The 15,535-nt window shown below is 65.2% G+C and overlaps 2 protein-coding genes across 3 annotated transcripts in view; one reads left to right on the top strand and one right to left on the bottom strand.

The window, feature by feature from the left end:
- Positions 1 to 188: 188 nt before the first annotated feature.
- Positions 189 to 9,176, top strand: NKPD1 (NTPase KAP family P-loop domain containing 1). 2 transcript variants are annotated; one of them, XM_036013029.1, is made up of 5 exons: positions 189 to 972; positions 1,643 to 1,843; positions 2,652 to 3,116; positions 5,211 to 5,342; positions 6,697 to 9,176. In XM_036013029.1, the coding sequence occupies exons 1-5, from the start codon at positions 828 to 830 to the stop codon at positions 8,886 to 8,888; spliced, it is 3,135 nt and encodes a 1,044-aa protein (XP_035868922.1). In that variant the 5' UTR covers positions 189 to 827; the 3' UTR covers positions 8,889 to 9,176. The 2 variants fall into 2 exon arrangements, with proteins under 2 accessions (XP_035868922.1, XP_035868921.1); XM_036013028.1 differs by lacking the exon at positions 2,652 to 3,116.
- Positions 9,177 to 12,643: 3,467 nt separating this feature from the next.
- Positions 12,644 to 15,535, bottom strand: part of PPP1R37 (protein phosphatase 1 regulatory subunit 37) — a 36,962-nt gene continuing 34,070 nt past the window's right edge. Inside the window, exons 9-13 of the mRNA XM_028529993.2 lie at positions 14,887 to 15,028; positions 14,623 to 14,789; positions 13,782 to 14,520; positions 13,432 to 13,522; positions 12,644 to 13,355 (exon numbers count right to left, since the gene is read on the bottom strand). Coding sequence (XP_028385794.1) covers positions 13,440 to 13,522; positions 13,782 to 14,520; positions 14,623 to 14,789; positions 14,887 to 15,028 — 1,131 coding nt within the window. The 3' untranslated portion in view covers positions 12,644 to 13,355; positions 13,432 to 13,439. The remainder of the gene's footprint in view (positions 13,356 to 13,431; positions 13,523 to 13,781; positions 14,521 to 14,622; positions 14,790 to 14,886; positions 15,029 to 15,535) is intronic.

Genomic DNA, 15,535 nt, shown 5'->3' with positions numbered 1-15,535 from the left:
TGTCCTGGGCGCTGTTCCGCGGTTGCCTCCCCATGCCCTCCAGGTCCCCAGCGTCCCCGGCAGCCACTGTTCCATAGCGCAGGGAGCAGGACCCCGAAGAGCAGAGGGCACCGCGGTTCCAGGCCCCTCTTGTCTAGCCCCGCCCTCACCTCTGGAAGAATGTCTTCAGGCGACCCCCCCCCCCGCCCCCACACGCACCTACCAGCCGGCAGGAGGCAGAGCCCTGGCACGAGCCACTGAGCCTGCTTTCAAAGCCCCGCCGTGTGACCCCGAGAGGGACTTCACCGCAAAGCGCGCATCTCAACCCCTGCCAGGCGTGATGGGCAGGAATGGGGCGCGTGTAGGGAGGCGTGCACGCCGCGTGGGGCCCCCCGCAAGCCTCCACAGCGTGCGTCGTCGTGGCTGTCATTACGGGAGAGGCATTTAAAGCAGCCCGGAAAATGGGTCAGTCAGTCCCCAGTATGTGCGCTGCTGTCATTGCGATGTGCCCCGCTCTGCTCCGGGGACTCCTCCCAACAGCCGCCGGAGGTAGGCGCCAACTCCGGCCCACTCAGCAATGAGGAAGCCGAGGCGCAGAGAGGTGAAGTCACTCGCCCAAGGTCACACAGCTGGACCCTGGAGGAACTGGCATCCGAATCCAGGATTGCGTCTCGGCTTGGCCTGGCCTCGGTCCCTGCCCCGGCTTCCTCCCTCCCCACGGTGGAAATGTCCAGGGCTGGCCCCGCAGACCCCCTGGCAGGCCCCACGCAGGCAGCACCGTGGCCAGCCATCCCCATCCCTGGCCTCAGGTACGGTCCCCACAGTCCTCGAGAGAGGAGAGTACCGGGATGGGGCGGGCGCGCTGGGGGAGGGGGCGGGGCCACTGGGCGGGCAAACCGGTCAGGCCGCTCAGTCCCCGCCTCCTGGCCTCTCACCAGTTTGGCGGCGGGGGCCGGCACAGCGCTCGGTGGCCGGGCAGGGAGCTGCCATCAGGTATGGGGGACCCCAGGTCGGGGGGACAGCAGGCAGCGGCCCCGAACCCTCATTGAGCCCCAATTTTCACCCCAATTTCCTCTGCCCACCCCCAACCAGCATCCCTCCCTCACTTCTGCTCTCGGGGCCTCACAGTTTAAAGCCACGGCGCCCCGTCTCTCCCTGAGTTTACGGAGCCTCTGCCCCGATGGAGCCTCCCGCTTGCATTTGCTCCCCCGGAACTCCCCTCCCTTCAGCCCCTCGTTTAGTCTCTAGCGGACCCAGCCCCGGCTTCAGCCATCCCATGCTCCCGCCCCGCCCCTCTCGGGGCACCGGGTTCTCCTTCAGCTGGCACCAGTCCCCACCTCCCATGGCGCGTGCCCCATGCCCAGTTCTCCCCTAATTTTCCCCAGCCCCCCACCAGCTCCCAAGGTTCCCCAGCCTATATCTGCTCAGCACCCTCCATGGTCCTGGCCTCTCGGAGACACCCAGGGCTTCCCAAACACCCCATTGCCTGACCCTTGGAAGTCTCACCCACCCCCAATCAGCCCCCAACTCCCCCAACCGCGCTCTGTCCTCCTCCGTCTGGCAGTCCCTCCCCCCAGTCTCAACCTCTCGCTTTCCCTCTGAAGAGCCCCTCCACCGGGTGACCTGGGACCCAGCGTCAGGGACGGTCTCTCACCTGCCCTAGGTCACAGGTGGCTGTCCCGGAAGCGCGCTCTTGCTGCCGCTGCCCAAAGGGGCCAGGCGCTTCACGCATCCTCTCCACCCCGGAGCCGGCCCCCCGCCGCCATGCACCAGCACTACACCGTCCACACCGCCAAGGGCATGCTGCCCCCCCGGGGCTGCCCCGAGAGCTACTTCTTGGACCCGGAGTTGGGGCACAAAAAAGGTAGGGGTTCGGTTTGGAGGGGGGGGCCTGGCAGGGAGAAGGGGGGCTGCGGAGCAGATGGTGGAGTGGGAGAAGCTCAGGCCCCAGGAGAGAAGCTGCCTCCACTCCCTTGTAGAGGCTCCTGCGGGTGGGGTGGGGGTGGCAGCACGGGCACCACAGACCTGGGGGCTCCGAGCTGGGAGCCTGGGCTGGGGGCGTCAGCAGAGGAGGCCCGCCTGGCCCGCCCTTTCCCCCAGCGTGGGAAGGATGCTCACTCCCCAAATCACCAGGCCCACGGGCACCGCCTAGAGGGGCTGTGTGGTGGGAGGGGGAGAGAGACCTCCCACAACTGAATGTGAACGTGGCGGGGACCAGCCTCCTGGGGTGACCTGTCCCTTTCCCAGGGCGGCCCCCTTCTCACCAGCCTGGCTGGAGCCTGGGTGCCAGGCCCCCATCCCGCCCCCCTCCCTGTCTTACCTGTCCCCTCTCCACGGCCATCTCCCACCACTCTGGCCTCCTCCGGACCAACCCGGGGCCAGCTCCTCATGGCTTCCTGTTACCCCACAGGGGGACCCTCAGGGACTGAGGAGTGTGGGGCGGCAGGGGCTCTGGAGTTCAGCCCCTCATCCAGCTAAAGCCCCGGCCCCTGCACCTGTTCTGTCCCTGACCCACGGGGACACAGAGGCCACACCCCCTCTTGCCTCGCCGATGTCTCCTGGGCCTTGGCTGGAAATCGGAGCCCCCTCTATCCAAAGACCCCACCTGGTTCCCGCCAGTGGCCCAGGGCTCAGGGACCCGGGCCCAGTCACCCCCACTTCCTTCCTTCCAGGACGCTGTCACCAGTGGTGCCATGACCCAGCGGCCTACAGGCCCTGTCCGCAGCCCTCCCAGGTGCGGTCACAGCTGGTCTACCACAGCCAGCAGGGGGTTGTCGGGGGCTGTCGCCGGGGCCCCCAGCCCCCTCTCCTGCAGCAGCAGCGGCAGCAGCAGCAGCGGCAGCAGCAGCAGCAACAGCGGCAGCCCCAGCCCCCAGCCCCCAGCCCCCTGCGGCAGCGTCTCTGCCCCGGTCCCAGCACCCAGAAGGGGGCGCCTCCAACCACCACTGCCCCCCTGGGACCGGCCTGCGCCCCCCAGCCGCCCACTGCACCCACCTCAGCAGCACCCGCCATGACCAGCAGCTGCCCAGCCCTGCCCTCCACAACTGGCGCCGTTGCGAAGTCCGGCAGGCCCACCGGCGCCCAGTCCCTGAATGCCCCAGGGGCAGCCTGTGGCCCCTTCACCTCCTACAGCTCCGGTGCTCACCCCGCCTGCCCTGGGGCTCTGTCCCTGCGCCTCTCTTCCTGCCTGGGCCTGGGGTCTGCCCCACCCCCCTCCCTCTGGTCCCTGTCTGCGAGGGCGCTCATCCCTGACCCTGGGCCTCGGGCAGCCACTCTGCTTCACCTGTTGGGATCCGAGGCTTCCAGGCTGGGCCTGTCCGTGGTGCCTCCGTCTTGGGCCCGGTGGACTCCTTGGCTGACTCCCTTGCTCTGCTTTGTGTCTCCCTGGCACTCCCTCCCTGGTCCAGCCGGCCAGAGAGGGTGCAGGGCAGGGGTGAGGGGCTTGCTGGCCAGCTCTGGTGTGGGGCGGATGGTCAAGCGAGCAGCTGCAGCAGGAGGTAGGGAGTGGCCAGGGTGGGGGGAACGGAGAGAGCCACGCAGCGATGGGAGGGGTCCAGCCATTCATTACTGATTCATCAATGCATTCACTGGCTAAGTATTGAGCCCCTTAGAGGGTGCCAGGCTCTGCTCCAGGGGGGAGGGGGTGCGCAGGGAGCGGGGCAGATGGACTGCTGCCCACTGAGAGCGCACGCAGCAGGGGCGGTGGGGGAGGTGTGCACAGGAGACAGCTGGGGAAACCCAGCAGGGAGAGCCGAGGGGGAGCCTGGGGTTTTCAAATTAAATAGTGGCGTCAGGGAGGCCTCATTAAGGTGACATTTGAGCAAAGACAGGGCAGTTCCCTTGAGTAAGTGGCCTCGGGATCAGCAAGTGTGCAGACTCAGGGGCAGTTTGGAGGTCAATGTGGCCAGACTGTGGGCAGCAAGGGGAGAGGGCAGGCGGCGCAGAGGGTGGACGGGGCGGGAGCTGACTGCTCCAGCAGGAGAGGGGACCGTGGGCGGCGAGGGCGGATGCAGGAGTCCAGGCCAGAGGTGCCGGTGGCCTGGCCTTGGACGGAGGGGGTGACACGCAGCTGGCTGCCAGCTCTGGTGAGAGAACAGGGCGATGGCTGAGCAGGGACTGGGGCTGCAGGTCAGGAGCCACCGTGTCACTGGAGCCTCTGGGTCACGATGCTCAGCCACACAGACCAGTGGGGGTTGAACGAGGTGAAGTCACCCAGCCATAGGGTCAAAGGTGGGAGCAGATCCATCCCGGCCGACCCTTTGACCGACCTTGTCCCACGTCCTCCTGTGACCCCCCCCCTGCTGAGCCCCCAGGCCCAGGCTGGGCCCTTGTCAAGGGAAGGGCCCTGTAGCCCACAGACCTCTGTGAAAGACAGGAACTACGACCCCCCCTCTGCACCCCACGACGGAGCCCTGCCTTTGTGGGGCCCCAACTCTAGGTGCTTGCATGTGGTGCCAGGACCTAACCCCAAATCTGTGCCCGAAACGGCCATTCCAGACCACGGCACGGCGGAGGGCCCACCCCTGGCCAGGTCCTTCAGTCCCCCTGCCCCCAGTGTCTCTGCCGCCCACTCCCAGGGGCTGCGCTCCACCTGGGTCCTGCAGAGGAGGGCAACAGGGCGGGGACCACAAGGCAGGTTTGCTGGGCGAAGGCAGGGCAGGCTCAGCGACTGCGGGCATGGGGTCAAGGGGAGGGAAGGAGGGAGGTCCTGGTCGGGGCGGACAAGAATCTGAGAGGAATCTGGTCACGGCAGCCCTGTCCACGCGGAAGCCAGGCTAACAGAGCAGGCGGGAGCTGACGCTCCAAGCGTGGAAAGCAGAGTCTCACGCACCCAAGGGCCTCAAGTTGCAAGAAGGGGTCACGGGATTTTCTCAGGGGACACTGGGCTGGTGGCCGAGCCTGCTGACGGAAGACCGGGGCAGCCAAATTTCACCGGTCTGTGGGCTGGGGCCAGGGGAGTCCGGCTTCCCAGCCTTCGCCTGGTGACTTGGGGGTCAGCTCATCCTGGGCAGCCGAGCGGGACGCACCTGGCCCTGCCCGCGGCCACAGAGACCTCCGTCCTCCTGAGGTGTGATCTGACTCGCCTCCGGGAGGGGGTGCTGCTGCTGCAGAGAGGGGCCGAGAGCGGGCGCTCTGGATGGCGGGGGGGTGGGGGGGAGGAGGGTGGTGCCCGGCCAGCCTCGTTGACTCGGTTTCCCCACCTCTACCCCCTCCCCAACCCGGGCCCCCAGACATCCTGACAGAGGACGATGTCTACTGCAGCTGCCTGGCCAAGACCCTCTGCCACGTGCCCGTGCCCGTGACCGTGGGCTTCTACGCCCCCTTCGGCTGCCGCCTGCACCTCATGCTGGACAAGATCACTGGTGAGTGTCGGCAGGGAGGGCGCAGGAGACGGAGCCTCCGGCCCCAGCCCCAGGCTTCCCCAAGATCCACTCGCCCCTGAGGCCGGCCCACCCCAGTCCAGATGCCCTAACACGGCTCCAAGCAGGCATCTCCTCCTCGCACCACAGCCTGGGCCCCCGGGTCCCTGCTCCAGTCTCTGCTCCCGTCTCACCCCCTTCCCCTGCCAAACCCTCTCCAAGGAATCTTTCTAAAACACATGTCTATTCCCGTTGTTCTGCTCAAAAGCTTCCCGTGGCTTCCCAGCACCCTAGGGTGGAAGGCTACATTCTTCAGAGAGGCTGCAGGCTCCTGCTCCCCTCTCCCACCCCAGACCCATCCCTTCTCCTCAGCTCTGGCCCGGGGCATGGTGCCTGCACCAGCCCCACAGACAGGGGTTACCTGAAGACCTGGGCTGAGACCTGGTCAGGATCTGAGACAGCTCGGACCTGCTTCCAAACCCTGCTGGAGCTCAGCCCCCAGCCCCAGCTGTGGCCAGGAGGGCTGGAGGTGACTCACCTCCGTGTGCCCAGGCCTGGTGAGCACTTGCTGAATAAGCACTCTCCTGCCCCGTGTTGTCTCAGCGCCGCACACAGGGGCCTGGGAGGAGAGGAGATCGGCTCTAAGGAAAGAGAGAATGGCTATGGAGTGCCTGCTCTGTGCTAGGTGACTCGACACATTCCCATTCATTCATTCATTCACTAACCTCATTGCAGACAGATCCCACCCCCAGCCTCTCACGATCCAGCCTTCAAACATTCCCCCAGCACTCCCTTGGTGACCAAGACAACCAGGGCCCTGTCCTTCAAGGGCTCACAGTTCAGACAGGGAGACACACCTGTCCCCAGTGACAATTCAGAGTGGGTAAGAAGATGGGGAGGGAGGGTGTGGGGAGAGCCATGGGGTGCTTAATCCAGCAGGGAATCAGAGAGGGCTCCCTGGAGGAGGAGACAGCTAAATTGAGAGCTGGAGGAGGAGGAGGAGGAGTAAGCCAGGAAAATCAGATCAAGGCTATACTCTTGCTGCCCATTTGTCTTCCTCAGAACCTCATATCCTTTCACTCCTTGGAGCCTTCCGTGCCCCTTTGCTTCCTCTTCCTCTGGGGGCTCTTCTTATGTACACCCCTGACCCTCAACCTTCACCCTCAGACCATTCCCAGTCCAAGCCTGGCTCCAAGCCTTTCCTTCCGCACTTTACGCACCTGCCCCAGCTGTTTCCCTCCCACCGCAGCTACCAGGCCCCATCCCTGTCCTAGCCCCGCCCCCCAGAGGAGCCCCGCCCAGGTCGGAGCTCCACCCAGGCGGACCCTCACCGACCCGGCGCCCTATGTCCCCACAGCGCTGATGGAGCAGGAGGCAGCGCAGCGCGAGGCGGAGGAGCTGCAGCGTGTGCAGTGGCGGCCGCGGTCCGTGAGCCGCTGGGGCTTCCCTCAGCTGCTGTGGTACCTGGTGTTCATGCAGCCGATCATCACCGAGGTGCACCTGCGGCGCAAGAATGTGAAATTCCTCTTCATCCGCTTCAGCGCCTGGGAGTACGAGGGCACCGACAAGCTGTGGGCCGGCCTGGTGACCACGCTGTGCGAGGGCATCCGCCACCACTACGGTGCACTGCCCTTCAGCGTGTACTCGGTGCTGGGCAACAAGGCGATGACGACGAAGGGCTTCCGCCAGCGCGAGTGGCACTGCCGGCGCCGTGTGTGTCTGGCGCTGGTGGCCCTGCTGGTAGCGCTGGGCTTTGGCTTGGCCTTGCTCTACCTGTCGCTGGGCGCCCACGCGCTGAGCCACAGTAGCACTGACAACAACCTGCTGCGGGTGTTCGGCGGCGCAGCCACCACGCTGTCAGGCTCGGGTCTGCTCATGGCCGTGTACTCGGTGGGCAAGCACCTGTTCGTGAGCCAGCGCAAAAAGATCGAGCAGCTCGTGTCGCAGGAGAAGTTCGGCAGCCAGCTGGGTTTCATGGGCGAGGTGAAGAAGGAGGTGGAGCTGGTCACCGACTTCCTGTGCTTCATGGAGATCTACCAGCGGTGCCGGCTGCGCATCGTGCTCGAGATCACGGGGCTGGACACGTGCCGCTCCGAGAACGTGGTGGGCGTGCTCAACGCCATCAACACCCTGTTGTCCGATAGCCACGCACCCTTCATCTTCATCCTGGTGGTGGACCCCAGCATCATGGCCGCGTGCCTCGAGTGTGCCGGCTCCATGAAGGGCACGGCCGACAACGGCTACCTCTTCCTCAACCGCACCGTCACGCTGCCCTTCTCCGTGCCCATCATGGGCCGCCGCACCAAGCTACAGTTCCTGCACGATGCCGTGCAGAGCCGCGATGACCTGCTGTACCGCGAGATGGCGCACCAGCTGCGGCCCGGGAGCCCGGGCGCCGACGAGGGCTCACAGCTGCTGGCGGTGGAGATGCAGGAAGGGGCCAGGGTCACACAGAGCCACATAGACGCCGAGGCCGCGCGCCGCATCCAAGAGGCGCTCTACTGCCTGCATGACGACCGCGACTGCCTCTACGAGTACGTGGCCGACAACTTGGTGTCCATGCGGCGCATTGTCAACACCGTGCCCATCACCGTGCGCCTGCTGCAGCAGCAGCAGCGGGACTTCTGTGGCCCCACGCCTCGCCAGGCCGTGGCCTGGGTCGTGCTCGCCAACCAGTGGCCCTGCCGCCTCAGCTGGGCGCTGCAGTGTCTAGAGGACCGGCAGCAGGCAGGGGGCGCCCCAGAGGCCCGCGCGCGCCTCTGGGATGTGTTCCTCGAAAACTGCCAGGAGCTGCACACCATGACCAAGCCGTTGCACAATGTGCTCGACCTGGATGGCGACCCCGAGCTCTTTCAGCGCTTCCTGAGCGAGGACTTCCCCTTCTCTGTGGCTGAGGCGCAGACCCTGCTGCGCTGTACAGTCAACCTGGACCACTCCATCCGCCGTCGTATGGGCCTTATCCGGGCTGTCAGCACGCTAAAGCCACCCAGCCCGCCCAAATCCCCGGCGGGCGATGCTCCCCGTACTGCCCACGGAGCCAACCATGCCTCCCGGGCTGACGGCGCAGCTCATGGAGCCGACCAGAGTCCTGGGACGGCCCGGTCAGGCCACTCTGCAGGGCGCAGCCCTGCACAGACCAGCGAAGGCCGCCACTCCCGCAGCGAAACCCCCCACTCCCAAGCCAACCACACCTCCCAAGCTGCCCGCGGGGCCCACAGAGTCGACCAGAGCCCTGGGGCGGCCCGGTCAGGCCACTCTGCAGGGCGCAGCCCTGCGCAGACCAGCGAAGGCCACCACTCCCGCAGCGAAACCCCCAACTCCCGAGCCAACCACACCTCCCAAGCTGCCCGCGGGGCCCACAGAGTCGACCAGAGCCCTGGGGCGGCCCGGTCAGGCCACTCTGCTGGTCACAGCCCTGTGCAGGCCAGCGAAGCCCCCTATGTCTTCAGTGAAGTTCCCCACCCCCACAGGGAAGTCCCCCACCCCCGAGGCGACACCCCTCACTCCCAAGACTTGACACACCGGAGTAAGCCGAGACCAGTGGCTTGAGTGCCCTGTGCTTCAGGGAATCCAACCCAGGGGTGCGTTGGATGAAGGATTCTGGGGCCAGCAGGGGGCAACTGCCCCTTCTACCCAGGTGAGGACACTTGTAGGGGACAAGGTCCAGGGTCCAGTGCTGGGAAGGAGGCTGGTGCTGGCTACATCCCCCGGGCGAGTGTGCGAGCCGGCAAGAGCTGTTGGCAGTAGCTGACAATAATACCAGGGTCAGAAAGAGGTGCCAAAGGACCACTAAGAAACTCAAGTTCAAGTGCAATAAACGAAGGTGTGAAAGCCTTTGATTGGTCTTTAGGCCCTGTTCTGCCAAGCCCATTTCCTGCCCAGGGAGTCAGCAGGTTGGCCGGCAGCCTTGTGGCTGGTGTCCCCCGAGCAGAGGGGAGCGGCGGGGGTTGTGGGCGAGGCCCAGGCAGGCAGATGAAGGATGGATGTGTTGCCTCACGTCGACTGAGGTGATGTGGAGTGCCCAGGCCTCAGGGGATCCAGGTCCTTGTCCCCGGTCCCTAACCCTGCACCTCCGTGGGCAGGGCAAGAGCTGGCGTCTTTGAGGGCAGTGTCTGAGGTGACCTCAAGAGGGCTACTCCAGTTGCAGTGTGGCTCAGCCCCCAGCGTGATTCGTTAATTAAGCCTCCCTGGCATCTCAACCAGCTGGGTGGGAAGTACCGCCTCCCTGGATAAGTAACTGTTCAGGGGAGGCTGCCTTAGGGCCATTTGATGAGCCCCTTGGTGAGGTCAGGGACGTTGAGCACACCTAGGTCATACAGCCAGGGCGAGGGGAGGGCCATCCTAGGGCTGGACTGTGCCTGTCTGGCACCACCTTACCCTCCCATTGGTCAGACAGTGACCTAGGATGAGGTGTCACTCCTTAGGGTTGCTTCCTGTCCACCCCTCATTGGTCACATAGCTACACACTCAGGCCCATGGTATGCCTGGCCCAGTCTAGGGTGCGAGGGTGGGCCAGCAGGGCATGACTGTTGAGTCAGGGCCCTGGGGCCCAGAGGGAGCCCCAACTCTCAAAGCACCCACCCTCACACCCTGCAGCCTGGTGGGAGTGTCAACCTCATTCCTTAGCTTCAAGGCTGGGCGCAACCCCCCAGGACCCCTGGCCAGGGATTGTGCCACGGTGGGTGTAGGGCAGAGCCGGCCAGGGACTGTGGCAGGAGATGCCAGGGCTGAGGTGCTGCTTTTCACTCCTGCTGCGGCCAAGCTGGCAGAGTAACCTGGACCTGCTGGGAGAGGTTCCCAACAGCAAGGGGAGCCCGCCCACTGGTGAAGCCCCCTTGGAGAGGGACACACAGGTCCTCATGACAGCATTAGATCAACGTCTCTGTAGACCTGCTATTGGAGCCACTATATGTCCCTTCCTTTTGCCTTCCTTAAGCCTTCCATATGACTTGGGCTTCTGTGTCTTACCATGCTGAGCGCAGGCAGCAAACACGGGCTGCAGGAGTGTGGTGCTGCAGGAGGCGGGGCTGGGCATCCCCCCGGAGCAGGACCCCGGCCCCAGGAAGGAAGAAGCTGCAGCCCCGTCACATGGTGTGGAGCAGTGGCCAAACTCACCCATTTAGCTTACACTGTGTGCCTGGCAAAGCTAGAGTTTCGGAAGATGGTGAAAACACTAAACCAAACGGCGTCGGAGTGGCTGCAGGTGCCCGAACTGGCTCCCTGTGCGCCAGGACTCTCCGCCCCCCCTGGAGCTTCTGCTGGAACTCGCACCCATGGGGCTCGTCCTCACCGGCAATAAGGGAGCGGAAGTGACGTGTGTCCCTTGCCCACTGGGGCAACAAGTTGGGGGGTCATGGCACCGGTATCTTGGAGACCGGATACGGCATCAGGCCAAGCGCAGACTCGTGTTTCTTCACGGAGCTGTAGTGATGTTGGGTGGCTGGAGGTGAAGGGAGCCCATCCCGTGACACAGGACTCCCCAAAGTCAGAACACCAGGAGCCCCAAAGACTTGGTCTGCCTGTCTCCTGGGGCTTCATCGCAAAGTCCCACAAACTGGCTGAGAACAGAAACGTAATCTGTCACAGTGGAGGCTCAAAGTGTGAAACTGAGGTGTCAGCAGAGCCGCCTGCCTTTGGAAACCTGCAAGGCGTCCCCCCGGCCTCTGCCGGCTCCCAGCACTGTGCCGGCAGTCTGGTATCCCTTGGCTTGTGGCTGCCGTCACTCCAGTCGTCCATCTCCACATGGTCTTCCCTCTGTCCTCACGTCATCTTCCTGCCCTATCTGTCTCTGTCCCCATTTCCCCCTCTTTTAAAAAAATGTTATTTATTTTGGAGAAGGGAAGGAAGGAAGGCAGAGCAACATCAATGCGTAGTTGCCTCAAGCGCCCCCTACTGGGAACCTGGCCAGCAATGCAGGCAGGTGCCCTGACTGGGAATTACATCGGAGACCTTATGGTTCACAGCCTGGTGCTCAATCCACTGAGCCACACACCAGCCAGGGCCCCATTTCCCCTTTTTATAAGGACACCAGTTACTGGATTAGAGCCTCTGGATTCGTGTTAAACGAGTGTCACCTCATTTTAACACAACTGCCTCTGTAAAGACCTGTTTCCAAAGGTCCCACTCTGAGGTCCTGGGGGTGAGGACTTGCACATGGTTAGGTGTCGGGGGAGGTGGGGACACAGTTCAACTCTAAATGGCTGGAAAGATCAAATTTCTCACCCTCAGCTAAACTTAGTGCAAGAGCAGGGACAAGGCTGGGAACAGGCCCCTGGTCCCTGAGAGGCATCACATGAAGGACTGAGAAGCTGAGGTCCCCTGTCCCCCAGCCCAGCCCATTAGTCACCAGCCTGAAGGTGGTGGCAGGGGTCACAATGGGGATGTCCGAGCCCCCACCATGCTGTGCTAAGGGCGGAAAGCCCCCCGGGGGGGGTTGCTTCTTGAGCAACAGCTGGAACTGACCACAGCTGGACTGAGATGAGGTGGGGGTGGCGTGGGCAGGTGGGACAGGGGGCACTGGCTGGAGGACGCTGCTGCCCAGCACTCAGAACTGGGACTGTGTCTGTGGCCCCAGCTCCATGGGGTGAGTGGGGCAGGTGCCATGGGCCGGTGGCTGTGTGCACGGCTTCCCTGAGCCCCTCCCCCAAACCAGGTCACACACGGCTGCCAATGACCACTGACAGCGGCCTAAAGACGCCCAGGCAGCTGGGGACCGATTCCTGAGTGCGAGCAGCAGCCAAGTGGCACCAGGGCTCCACGTCCGTGACACCCGGACTCTGTGGTCTTCCCACCACCTCCCCTGCCCCGTGTCAGCCTCCCGTGCAGGAGAGAAGGGTGGGTGCAGAGGTCTCCCCCCCACGGGTGGCTCTTTCCTTTTCTGAAGAGTGAAGCTCAGACTGCCCCCCAGTCTCCTGGCTGCACCCCCGGCATGTCTGGCACCCAGGGGCTCCAGCAGCACTGGCTCGGGCCCCGAGGCACACCCCCGCCAGGACGGCCAGGGCCAGCGTGGACAGACTGGTGCCCTGCTCTCCTGGAGCCACAGATGACCGGGAAGGGAGTGACCAGTGGACCCAAGCGCCGCACTGCCACCCTGGGAACCCAGAGCTGAAGCTGGAGCGCCCTCGGAGCGCATCCCCGAGGGAGGCGAGGGCTGGGGCATGGGAGCCTGCTGGGTTAGGTGCATGTGTGGCCTTGGGCGCGAGGGGCGGCTTCCAGAGCTCCTCGGCCCACTGTCCTCCCTCCCTGGGCCCAGAACCTGCCTCCTCCCCCTCTGCCCTGGCACGGGCTCGAGCGCAGAACAGGCAGACGGTGGACCCAGCTCTGGTTTATTAGAAAAGGTGTGAACAGAGTTGCACCGACAGGAGTGGCCCCACCCCGCCCTCTGCCCGCCCCTGCCCCCACCTCCCCGGGCTGTAGTGCCTCTCAGGGGGCAGCTTCCAGTGGCCTGGACAGCAGGGTCTCCAGAACCCTGGCTGCTCCCCACGCAGCTCCCTGATAGATTTATTGCACTTAAGAAGAAGAAAGCTCTGATTCTCTGCTCCCATCCCCCACCCGCACCTGGCCCTTGCCCTGTCTGGGGCCGCTCTACCAAGTTCAACCACCACCACCACCGCCACGCACCGCCCCTCCCATGCCACGCCTTCTGCCCTGTCTGTGCCTGGGGTCTGGGGGCGGGGTGCTGCACCACCAGCAAGGGCTCCACAGGGTGAGCCGGCCCAGTGTGCCCCTCCAGGAAAGCCGGGGCTTTGGGGCTGGCGGCCTAGGAGACTCCTCCCCCTCCCATCCACTCTGGGCCCAGAGTCGGGGGCTGGACACACAAATACAAGTGCTCAAGTCAGGCTGGGGAGGGCCGCTCCCTGGAGCTCCTGCTCCGTGTAGTGTAGCTGTGGGGGGCGGGGTCCCCAGAAGGGCCCCCACCCCTGGCGTCCCCGGCTTCAGGAAGGCTGGGGGTGAGGGTGAGCAGATTCTCATGGCTCTGGCCTCCGTTCAGTTGAAGACCGACGGGAAAAAAAGGAACTTGGGAAGAAGAAAGGGGGCGCTGTCAGATCTGGGGCCTGCACCGCTGCCCCCAGCCCCCTGGCCCCCGCCTCACCTAAAGTGTCACAGTGTCTCCTGCCCAGGTTCCTGACTGGCTTCCAGGAGCAGCTCCTCCAGCTCCTTCTCGTTCTTGGAGCAGCTCAGCTCTGCAGGCGTCGGCCAGGCGGGTGGGGCAGGTGGGGCGGGTGACCCCCAGTCAGGCAGGTGCAGAAGCCACCTGTCCCCACCAGTCCCGCCCAAGCTGGGCCCCGACCCCCGAGGAGAGCTCCCAGGACCCAGGGGAGGCAGGGTGGGCACCGAGGACCAAGTCCCCCTCCTCCCTGTCCCTACAAGGCCACTTTAAAGAGGGAAGAGCCGAGCCCACTCACAGGCAGGGGTCCCACCCCGCCCCAGAGCTCCTCTCACCATGCTCCAGGCCACAGCTGCCCGCCTTGGCCTCAGGCCCTGGGGGTGGCTCTGGGGGCAGTGCGAGGGCGAACTCCGGCTTCAGGCCGTTGGGCAGTGGTGGCCCGGCCTGAGGCAGCTCTGGCTGTGGCTGAGGCTCAGATGACCCTGCGTCCCGAGCGCTGATGGCCTCAGCTGGCGGTAGGGCGGGGGAGGCCGGTGGGGAGGATGAGGCTGGTGGAGGGGGAGGACAAACGGGAGAGGCCGGCACGGGGGGCTCTGCCCTCTCGGGGGGGCTCTCCACCCGAGTCACCACGAACACTTTGTGGCCCCGGCCCGGGCTGGACACGGAGATGCGCTGCTCAGCAGGGGGGGAAGGGCTGCCTGGGGGGCTCGGGTCCCCAGGGCCCAGGGAGTCCGTGGGGGGCCCCGGAGCCGGGTGGGGGGCCGCAGCCCTCTCCCCATCCTCCTCGTCCTCCCCATCGTCCCCCTCGGAATCAGAGTCGGAGTCGGAGTCCAGGCTGGGCCCTGGGGCTGGAGCCCCGTTCTCCTGAGCCTCGATGGCAGTGGGCTCATCTCCGGGCTCATTGCCGGGCTCCGCGTCAGGCTGGGGCCCAGTGACTGTGATCTCCGGCATGGAGGCCGACAGCTGCAGCCGCTGCTCCTGCTCCTCCTGCTCCCGGGCCAGCACAAAGTTGCGCTTGCAGCCATTCTGGATCTCCGCGAGCAGCGCCTTCTGCGTCTCGATGAAGCTCTTCACCTGTGGGCAGAGAGGCCTGGCTAGGGCTCCGGGCCGGTCCCTGCGGTCAGGCCGCTGGGCCGGGCCGCCCCCACCCTCAGGGCCCAGCGCAGGCCCGCTCACCGCCTCTTTCTTGGGCTCGCGGTCCAGGTCCAGGCGCAGCAAGGAGTGGTTCACCTTGAGGGCCAACGACAGCGCCATGAGCCCGCCCGTCTTGATCTCGTTCTCCCGGAGGTCCAGTCTCAGGAGGCGGGGGCTCTCGGCGATGAACTCCGCCACTGCCACCGCGCCTGGGAGGGGGACCGCAGGGGCTGGCCACGAGCCCACGCCCAGCTGGCCGCCCACCGCCCAGGCCCACCTGGCCCCCTTTGCCCGCCTGAGCCCTACCCTCGCAGGTGAGCTTGGTGGAGGCCAGGCCGAGGCGCAGCACGCTGCGGTTGCCGATGAGACCGTTCTTGAGGTTGCGCACGCCCTCGTTGCCGATGGGGTTGTGGCCGAGGTTCAGCGTCTCCAGGCTCTGTGTGTGTGGCTGCGGGGGTGGTGCGGGAATGAGCAGGGGCCGGCCAGTCCACAGAGAAAGACCCGCGCGTGCCCCGTGGGCAGTGTGGCGGGCCTGGAGCCAGCATGCTCCTGCTTAGAGCTGAATCCCGCGTGGACCCAGAAGTCTCCCCAGGTGCCAGCTGACCTGTCCACTCCCCAAGCCCAGGCCTGCCCTCTGCTCTGGCCAGCAGGCGGCAGACTCTGGGCACAGGCCTGGCCCTGGGGAACTCTTCACCTACGTTTGAGCCTTTGTCCCCTGCGGGCTTTAGACTCTGCATGATAAACAGATTGAAGACTTGCTAAAGGTTTCCGGAAATGTTACCTGCCGGTGTAAGACATTTCCGCCTTGTGCAAAGTGCTGTGCTAGGCTATGGGGCTGGACTCAAAAACAGTGACAGAAGGGCGCCTCCCCGCAGGAAAAAGGGTGCGGGCGGGGAGGACAAGGCCCTGGGCATGCTGGTGGGAAGGCGACCGTGCGGAGGACTGGGGGTGGGGC

This window comes from Phyllostomus discolor, chromosome 12, assembly GCF_004126475.2.
Source record: "Phyllostomus discolor isolate MPI-MPIP mPhyDis1 chromosome 12, mPhyDis1.pri.v3, whole genome shotgun sequence".
Lineage (NCBI taxonomy): Eukaryota > Metazoa > Chordata > Mammalia > Chiroptera > Phyllostomidae > Phyllostomus > Phyllostomus discolor.
This window is presented reverse-complemented; position numbering and strand designations above follow the sequence as displayed.